Genomic DNA, 10,051 nt, shown 5'->3' with positions numbered 1-10,051 from the left:
AAAGGGAGCTGTTGTCATTGTCATTCCTCAATTGTGAGTGTATTGTGTAAATAAATATTTCTGCATCTAAAATCTTGATCATTTCCTGTGCTACAAGTTTTATAATTTTTTTCTTTTGTAAGCTATTGCTATGTTTCTGGTTTGGGAGAGTTTGATTTTCCTTGAACTTTGAAAATCTGATGTCCCTGAGACTTATTTCTGTTAAAAATATACTTTTCACCGGGCGCATGGCACATGCCTATAATCCCAGTGGCTTCATAAGGCTGAGACAGGAGAATCACGAGTTTAAAGCCAGCACCAGCAATTTTAGCGAGGTGCAAAGCAACTCAATGAGACCCTGTCTCTAAATAAAATACAAAACAAGGCTAGGAATGTGGCTCAGTGGTTGAGCACCCCTGAGTTCAATCCCTGGTATCAAATCAGGTAGCTCATGAACAGTAGACCTACAGCTATAGGTGACGTGGGGCTTGGTGGCCATAAGGAGATGGAAATGGCAGACATGAGAAGTGAAATGCAAACTTTTGGAGAAAAGTCTATAAATGTTTTTGCTCAAGAGTCCAAAAGTTCCATTCAAGCCAATGTAAGTATTAGGAACCCATAGGTAGAGGCTTGGATAGAGAGGTCAACACTGCAGAGTCTGGCTCCTGGTTAAGTCCCGAGTGTGACTTGTGTATGGCCCAATTATTAGCGATTCAAAGGCAAATGTCATGGGGACTGCTCTCAGCTGGTCTATTCTAGTGTAGGGGGGCAGGGCTGTGCTGTTCAGGACTCAGCCCCTGGGCAGTTGGCTCTTAGGGGCTGAGTCCTTGGTAACTCACTCCTCGATCCCTTTATCTGAGGTCTTGAGCACAGACATCAAAAGTGGAAAAAGCTTGAAGACGCTCTCTCCTCTCCACTAAGTCAGTATTTTTCCACTCCTGTTGCCCCTCTCTTCCCTTCCCTGACTCAGGGTCCAAGAAACTGCTGGAGCTTCTTTTGGGGGGCTTTTTCAGCACAGAGTACCCCAACCACAGCACTGATCCATTGGTCCTTGGATAGGACCATTCCACCAGGGAGAGGGAGCTAGGGGCATTTTCACTTGCTCTGGTTTGAGCATCATATGCCATGAGAGTGATTAAAGATGTCCTCTTTCATTTGGGGCTTGTTTGCGGGGCTGCTCCACCATCTATCAGCTCAGTGCTCTTTTGCTGGTGAAATGAACAGCATGCCATGCTCAGCCAGGCCTCCAGGAAACGGGAGGATCCAAGACTGTGCATTCAGACACCAACTCCAACTCCACTCTTGCCGGACTCCTGGGGAGCATCCTGTGTTGTCCTACAGGCCCCAAGCACTGCAAAAATGCCCACCTGTTATCTCCCAGTGACTCAAAATACTCTCCTAAATTTGTCTTTCCCAATCAATGACAAAAGTGATGCGGTGTTTTAAATATAGGCTTCAGCTCTGCTGTGCTTTAGAATCTCCAGATGCCAGTCCTTCCCCTAGAGTCCGATTTCAGTTTCACGGACGTAGAGAAAGGAATGATTTTGGTACAGAAACCCCAGATCCCCCGCTTTCTATCCTATATCGCTTTGACTGAGTCACATCCCCTCCCTGAGCCTCAGTTTCCTCATCTGCCATACGGGAGAGGTGACACTGCCTCCCAGGGATGCTGTGAATGATAAGTGAACCAGGTTCAAGGAAGCACCTGAGATGTACAGAGTCAACACGGCCTTAATCAGAATATGAGCCCAGAGCTCCCTGTGAGCCAGTGAGGATTAGATGGAGGGGTTGGACTTTCCTCTTGGTGGAGAGGCAAAGGGAAAACCCTTAGACACGGGCAACTTGGCTCCCACACCTAGAGGACTGCACTCTGTCTGCTCCTTGGCCCATGGGGCAAGAAACACAAGGGACCAAGTGTTGTGCCTGCCAGGTCATGCGTAGGTCATGCACCAGGTGCCAGGAAGCATGTCTTGACCTTCTGAGCATGTCTCCAGGCTGCCTTCCCAGGAAGGTCCTCAGGAGAGGAGACCATGCTCCCAGGTCACAGGCCTGGTCAGAAAGGGCAGCTAACGGACGCTGTGGGGTGAGTATCGGAACAGATCCTGGGCTTGAGGACAGGGTGTCCACAGACTTGCTGTAAAGCCCCACACAAGCCAGAACTGGGAAGAGAAAAGGGCCATGGGCCAGCAGCCCTTTTTAATAGTCTCTCGCTTCTGGCCACACAAACAGGAGGAGCAGCTCTCCTCCGCACCCCTGTTCATTTCGCAGCAATCCATAAACTGAATGTGAAGGTTTGTTTCCATACTTTGGGGAATGTTTGTTCTTATTATTCATTTAAAAATTATACTTTAAAATCAAATAAATGCTTAGCTTTAGGCCTGGGAGATAGCAAGGCTCAATAAATATTAGCAGAGCTATATTCTAATGTATTCACTACACTCAACAGCAGAGTCGAGACTTGCTGGAACTCGGTTTCTTCCAGTTTAAAACAGCCTCTTTTCAAAAAGGTCTTCTTCTATGGCCTGTTTTTTTCTTCTCTTCATCTCAGGAGGCTCTGAGCAAGGGACAGCTGAAGGACCTCAGGTTGTGGGGAGGACTGTGGCGAGGGCTAGTCTGTCTGTTGTCCCCCTGACTTCTTTAGAGTATGCACATCTTCCCTGGCCTTTTACTTCCAACCTCCAGCCTTGCTGCCTCCAACCTCACTGCTTCTGCCACTGAGGTGACCGTAGTTGGACACCCTCTGGTACCTGGACTGGGTTCTCTACTGTGGCTCTTGATGGAAATTCTGATTCTCTGAGACTTAACAGCAAGCTCAGACCAGCTCCCAGCTCAGACAGCAGTCTCAGAAACCCCAAGGCAACCCTTAGCTCTGTGTGAACTCGATTCTCAGCCACCTTGTTATCTTCTATTGACAGTAAGAGGAAAACAGGAAAAGGGTGTGACATGCAGGACACTTACTCTGTGCCCAGCTCCACGCAGGTTTTTTCACATTGCAAGTGTCTCCTTGGCCCATTCCCACAATCCAGTGAGGCAGACATTTCAGGTGAAGGTTCTCATGCAGCTCTGGTGTTATGAACTGAAATGTATTCTCCAAAATTCACAAGCCGAGGCTCTAACCCTCAGCGTGACTTTATATGGTGACAGGGCCTTAAGGAGGCAATAGAAGTTAGAAGAGGTCACATGGGTAGGGCCCTTATCCAAAAGGATCAGTGTCCTTTTAAGTGGAAGAGGCACCCGAGACTACCCACTCCCCCACCTCTCTCTCTCTCTCTCTCTCTCTCACACACACACACACACACACACACACACACACAATACCATGTGATTATGCCATGAGAAGGTGGCCACTTACAAGCCAGGAAAAGATCCCTCACCAGAAATCCAATTTGCTACGTGATAACCTTGGCCTTCTGACCTCCAGAATGGTGAGAAAATAGAAGTCTGTTACTTGAGCCCCTCATTCTGTGGTACGTGGTTACAAGAGCCAGAGCAGATACACCTAGAGGCCCAAATATAAGACCTCTGGGAACCCAAGCAGGTGGTCACTGAAGCATTCCTGGTTCTGAGCAGATGGGGTACCTGGTGTCCCCATGACATCTAGGATCCCCAGGACTCCATGCCCACAGAGTTACAATCTCATCTTGTCCCCAGCTGTTGTGGGCTGGATCTGGAATGTCCCCCAAAAGCTCATGTGTTGAAGGCTTGGCCCTTGATACTGCGGGCTTCAGGAATGGCCTTGGGGAAGGGAAGCCCATGAGGACTCTGGCCTCACAGTGGATTAATCCAGTGATGGCCAAATGGATGACTGGGAGAAAACCAAGTACAGCAGAAGAATGTCTTCAAACTACAGGCAGGCAGGGAATGGTTAGAAGAAGCAGGTGCCCAGGACATGCCCTTAGGGACTTGCCCTTGGCCCCTTCTCCCCCACCACTTCCCTTCTCTCTCCTTCATGGCTGCTTCCCTCTGCATCCCTTGCCATCATGGGTTCTGTCTCTCCTCAGGCCCATGGCAATGTGACCAGCCAAACACGGACCCTGAAATCTTGAGCCAAAACAAACCTTTCCTCCTCTAAGTTGTTCTTGTCAGGTATTTTGGTCCCAGTAACTAAAAGGGGACTTGAACACAGCAGCTTCCATCTGTGCTCCCTTCCTCATTTCTGTATTTCTCTTTGAACTGACCATGCCATTCTGCTGCTCCAGGAACTCTCTGCAACTCAGAGGGTTTTTTTGTTTTTGTTTTTTTTCCTCCCTATGTTGCCCCAGCTGGCCTTGAGCTCCTGGGCTCAAATCATCCTCCTGCTTCAGCCTTCCAAGTTGCCAGGCCTGCAGGCCTGTGCCACCACAACCAGCTTCAGGGGGATTCTTTCAGAGGATGTTTTCATGCCATTTCTTCCTTGAGCAGCTTTAGACACAGACTGAAAATTGTATACGTGGGGGAGGGTGCCACAGCAGGGAAGAGATCACCTGTCCCTTCTTGCATGTCCTGTCCTGGGGAAAAGCACCCTGAAGGAAGAACCAAGAGCTCCTTCTGGAGGCTGAGCTGGCTCTGAGGGAGCCTGAGTCCCATGCCCCAGGTGTAGCAAAGGCTCCTGTCACCTTCCCCTAGTGAAGGGGATTCCATCCCAGACTCAAGGCTCATCCCAGCTACTGTGTAAGCAGGCTGAACTGGAGAGAGGGCTTTTCAAAGCAATGCAACCAGTATAGACTTTAGTGAACAGATTTTGGAGTTGGTTTGACAGGGGTTTTATTTCTGGCTGTGCGCTTTGCTGGGGACTTAAGCAAGTCATCTCATTTTGAACTATGGTTCTTTGCATTTCTTCAATGGGACTAGTGGTCTCTGCTTTGCAGAGCTGGAATGGAAATTTCTATTGTTTATGGAAAAGCCTCACTTGGGATTTTGTAGGTATTTACCCCATTTTTCTCTCTCCTTGAGTCCATGTTGCCAGCAAATCTGACTGTAACTTTCTCCCTGAAGTTTGGTTTGGAGGGCAGGGGATGGAGAGGTAGCTGCCTTCTTAAACATCTGGTTTATCCTCTTTTTTTTTTTTTTTTTGGTATCCCTCACCCTTGGGAAGTATGCCCTGGGAAAAAACAGACTCCCCATAACCTTGGCCCCAGCACATCTTGGGAAGGCAAACCCACCCCCAAGTAATGCCCTGGCTAGCCATGATTAAATGCTGATGACCTTGGCAACTGGCTATGGGGATTTGGGGTGAATGGGTGGGGGATGAGCCAGGCTTTGGGGCACTGTTGGCTCTCCTGGCTTATTCTTCTGCTCCTCTGGGCTTGTTTTGAGAGCCAAAAATCCAATCACAGAATCTCTGTGTCCTTTGGAGATGGATACTCTCTGGGGGTCTTCCTGGCTGTTTTGCAAGCCCTTGATGATGTCACTTTGGGTATCTTATGTCCTGCCCCACATCCTGCCTCCTGCCTTGTGTAGCTACCGTGAAACCATGGAAAGGAATTGCCCAGTGAAGTTGGGGTGGGGTAGGGGGGACAATGAGGCCCAGCGCCCTCCTGTGTGTGTGTCCCAATGTGCACCATGCCATGGAGGAAAGAATCTGCAGGTGTTGAGGAAATAGCAGTGGATTTGGAACCCCACAGTTCTACCTTCTTGCTGGCTGTGCAGATCTGGACGACTGGTTTACCTCCAGAAACCCGTTGTTCCCCGTGTACTATGGAAATGGTAAACAAAGTCGTCTTAGGGCTCTTGTGATGCTTAAATGTAACAGTGAATGCAAAAGGACTCAGTTGAAGAATAAAATACTAAAAAGCAAGTGTGCCTGGGATTCTGGCTTTGAGTCAGACAGAATGTGTCACTATCCAATATCCTTCTCTGGAGTCAGGCTTGGTAATGGGACTTGGCCAATATGAACAGAAACACTCCCATCATTTCCAAGGGGAACTTTAAAAGCTTATTAATTTCCAGGCTCCCTTTCTCCTGCCCCTGTAATTGGAAGATGCATTTGTGAAAACAGGGCCCTGGAGAGTCACAGGGTGAGAAGAATAAGCACCATTCCCAAGCTATGAAACACAGCTGTTTCAGGCCCCTGGGGCTGGGAGATTGATTGCTATCTTAGCAAACTGTCTGGCCTCACTAAAGGGTACTGGGTACTGTTTCTTTATCCTGTTTAATAGAAAAACAACAAAACACACACACAAAAAAAAACATATACGTAAGAACACCCCACACAACAGTCCAGGGGAGACAGTAGGCAAAGCTTGCTCTGGCTGCTACTTGCTGCTGCTCTTGGGAAGGGGCCGGTAGACCCCGACGACCACAGCATGGTCCCTCTCATAAGGCTCCAGGGTCAGCTGCTCTTGAGGCTTCAGGTTCTCCTGCTGCAACTTCCTCACCTCAGAAGCAAACACAGCCTCTGCAGACGCGGTGGAGTCTATGCAGTTGGCTTTGATGGAAATGAGAAAGTGGCCCCCGTTGCGCAGGAACGTGTGGGCGTTCAGAGCCACGATGCGCGACTGGTCTGGCTGGGCCACGTCTGCGAAGATCACGTCCACCATGCCGATGAGCATGCGGTACTTGAGCGGGTGCCGGGCGTCCTCCAGCACCGGGATGATGTTGGTTCTCGTCTTGGCCACGTTGACGAGATCGCGGCCGGCGCGGTGGGAGAACTCGACCGCGTAGACCAGGCCATCGGGGCCGATGATGTCGGAGACGTGGGAGACGGTGGTCCCCGAGGCGGCGCCCAGGTACAGCACCTTGGACTTGGGCTTGATGTGGATCTGGTCGACCCCGCCCAGGATGGCCGCGGCCAGCTTGGAGCGGAAGGGGTTCCACGTGCGGTACTCCTGCTTCACGCCGTTCTCGGTCACCGTGACGCGCTTCTCGCCGTACACCGAAAAGCCGGGCACCATGTTGAGCGTGACCAGCGCATCCTCCGCCCCGCGGTAGATGAACACGCCCTCGTGCCGGTGCGGCTCCACCGACACCGCGATGACGCCCTTCCTGCGGCGGTTCCTGCTCTTGGCCACGCCGCCGCGCCGCTGCCCGCTGCCGCCGCGGTCCCTGCTGTCCCCGCCGCCGCGCCCCCGACCCCGGCCGCCGAAGCCGCGCGTCCGCGCCCCGAAGCCGCCCTTACCCCCGCCGTCGCCTCCCTTCCCCGAGCCCCCGCAGCGGCCTCCGCCCCAGCCCCCGCCCCAGCCTCCGCGGCCACCAGACCCGCCCCCGCGAGAGCTGGCCGACTTCATGGTGCGCCCTGGGCGCCCGGTGGCTGGCGACGGTGGTCACGGGTCGCCGGTAGCTCGGGAGGTGATCAGGGGTCTCCGGTGGCTTGAGGTAGTTGTCCTGGTGGGGGACAAAGGTGGGTGGCAGCGGTCGTCCTAGAGATCAGCAGCGACAGGGACCCGGTGGGCGGCGGTCCCGACCCGCTCTACCGCAGTCCCCGCATCCCCGGAGCCGCCCTTTGACGCGGCGACTGGCGTGATTGCATCACACGCGTTCTGCCGACCCTGCAGCCCCGGAAGCCCCCCTTCTCCACCTGCGCGCAGACGCAGCTGCTCATCTGTAACCCTTCGCCTTCCCCCTGCCTCAGCCTCTGCTTCCTCGGGGACCCCTGGTACCTCCCCTGGCCACCTGGTCGCAGGCGTCTCTACAGCAGGGAGGGGAGGCCAGCATAGCCCCAGTCCTTGTTCGGCCACTTGCCTGCTGGTCTCTGAGGATCTTGTTTGAATTGGGACAAGTTTCTTGAACTCTTGGGTCTCATCATCCCATTTGTAAAACAGACCGCACCACCACGAGGGTTGTGCTGTAGCTCGCTGTCATTTAACCCCAACCACGACACGTGCTAAGTACTCTGTCCGAGTTAGCTCTTTTGTTGTGTTTTTAGACATTTCTTTTGGTCAGTCTTTTCATGGAGGTATAGCCTACAAACAATAAAATGCACCGATTTCATTTTGTTTTGAATAAATGTATTGCTTTTAAAGCTTCTGCCACCGGAGAGTGGCATATGCCTCTCTTACACATCTTTGGAAGGCACGCAAATAGATAGATTAGTGCCAGACATTGAAACAAGGTACCTATGTTTGTCCTAGTTATTCCACTTTGAAAGTTTTATCCTACTGAAATCGTCTTTGCCATTAGAGCAGCAGGGTGAGGATGGGGGTGGCTATAGCAGTGGTGATGGTGAGCATTCTGGCCGTGGAGGGGAGATGAGCAGGAGAGGCCTAAAGCAAGACACACTAGGAAGATAGAATTTAGAGGACTTCTGACACATTGGTTGTGGGAAACCCCAAAGGAAAATTTAAAGCCTGATAGTGCCAAGGCATCATGACTTCTGGGCTGCAATTAAGAGCCTGAAAGCTGCAGTTCTCCTTGCTCTCTGTTTAGTTCTGTTCGGTTCCATCCACTGTGCTAAGTCCTAGAACAGGTTCTGGGAATACTGATCAGCATTATCTAATGCCAATTCCTCCATGTGAATGGGGATGCACAGACTGTACCCCAAATCCCTTATAAGACGCTTCATTAGAAACCAAAATGTCATGATTATCCCTGAACTACTTTAGTTTATGCTTTGAAAACCGGCTTTTTCAATCTACACATTTTTCTTAAGCATTAAGGGGGAAAAAAATCATTAAGCAGTACCAAGGACAGCAACAGAACAGAGGCCTTAGAGTTTGGTCAGCACCAGTGACAGCGACTGCAGTTGGAATCTTTTGACAACTGGTGTGTGAGGTGGTGTAAGCACCTATTAGTGGAACTGAGTCCCTGGTTCAGAGAGAAGCATACCTAAAGACCAAGGCAGGTGTCAGGCAGGAGTACTGAACACTCCAGGTGTGCACACGGTCAAGCTCTTCTTCCATCCTGGTCCTCAACTCTTTCTGCCTTACACCAGTGGACAGCAATACTGGGTCTACTTTTCTCTGAGGACTATATAGCCTCACCACTTAAGTTCCCAGGTTGGAAAGTCAGGAAAGATTGGATGCTGTAGTCTTGAGGCAAATTTCTACTACTTAGGGACACTTCCATGTTTGCTCTTATGGCCTTTCAAATGAGGAAATGAGACCCACCCTATTTATTGGGCACTGGCTCCTATACATATAATTAACTTTATTGTGCATGATAACCACATTTTCATTCACAGAAACAGATAGATTAGTGCCAGATTAAATAACTGAGCATTTTAGAACATCAATTTAACACATAAACTATCACAGAAGCTGTATATGTTTGAATTATCAGATATGATTTTAATACACAAATTTTCTGTGTTCTCCTGCCTGTGACTTCTAATAGAAAGTAATTTTTAATGTATTTCAGTATTTTTCATGACATTACTTCTCTACTAGTTGCATCTTAAAAATGTGAGATGAGTATTTAAAAAAATTGGAATCTAATAAAGTTAAGCATTTTTTGTTGTTGTTGTTGTTGTTTTTTGGTACCAAGGATTGAACTGAGGTGCACTCGACCACTGAGCCACATCCCTAGTCCTATTTTGTATTTTATTTAGAGACAGAGTCTCACTGAGTTATTTAGGGCCTCGCTGTTGCTGTCTTTGAACTCGTGATCCTCCTGCCTCAGCCTCCCTAGCTGCTGGGATTACAGGCATGCACTACTGCATCCTGTCAAGTTAAGCATTTTTATTAAAAAAAAAAAAAGAGGCAGGCCCAGGACTGCCCCCACTGACTGGCAGACCCACATGGGAGCCTAGGCCCAGGTCAGGCCTAGCACCACCCACAGACTTACCTGGGAGCTCAGGCCTACCCCACCTCCATCTTGGGACACTGCAGCCAACTCCATAGCCCTCCCCACGCAGTAGCCTCCACTTTGCAAGAACAGACAGGGCCTAGAAGCAGCTGCATCTTGGAACAGGCAGCCCAAACCATTATAAGGCCCACACTTTCAGCCCCATCTCTGAAAGTGGCTGCATCCATATTGGGACACCCCCACTGCTATCTTGAGTTACCTCCACTATTGCCACCGCCACCTTTAGTTTCAGTAACATCTATCACAGGACACCAGCCAGGGTCAGGAAGCCCAATGCCAAGGTGAGGTACGGGTAATCTTCATGGACACTAAAAGATTATAGGGCAGAAACTGTAATACCTCAGATCATCAC

General features: G+C 50.2%; 1 protein-coding gene across 1 annotated transcript; it reads right to left on the bottom strand.

The window, feature by feature from the left end:
• Window positions 1–4,639: 4,639 nt before the first annotated feature.
• Window positions 4,640–7,406, bottom strand: Fbll1 (fibrillarin like 1). Its single transcript, XM_046421405.2, has one exon. The coding sequence runs from the start codon at window positions 7,182–7,184 to the stop codon at window positions 6,213–6,215; it is 972 nt and encodes a 323-aa protein (XP_046277361.1). The 5' UTR covers window positions 7,185–7,406; the 3' UTR covers window positions 4,640–6,212.
• Window positions 7,407–10,051: the final 2,645 nt, after the last annotated feature.

This window comes from Marmota monax, unplaced genomic scaffold (genome assembly GCF_021218885.2).
Source record: "Marmota monax isolate L192 unplaced genomic scaffold, Marmota_monax_Labrador192_F-V1.1 WCK01_AAM20220418_F8-fsc00084, whole genome shotgun sequence".
Classification (NCBI taxonomy): Eukaryota; Metazoa; Chordata; class Mammalia; order Rodentia; family Sciuridae; genus Marmota; species Marmota monax.
The sequence above is the reverse complement of the archived record's forward strand: the minus strand, read 5'-3'. Positions and strand labels throughout refer to the sequence as shown.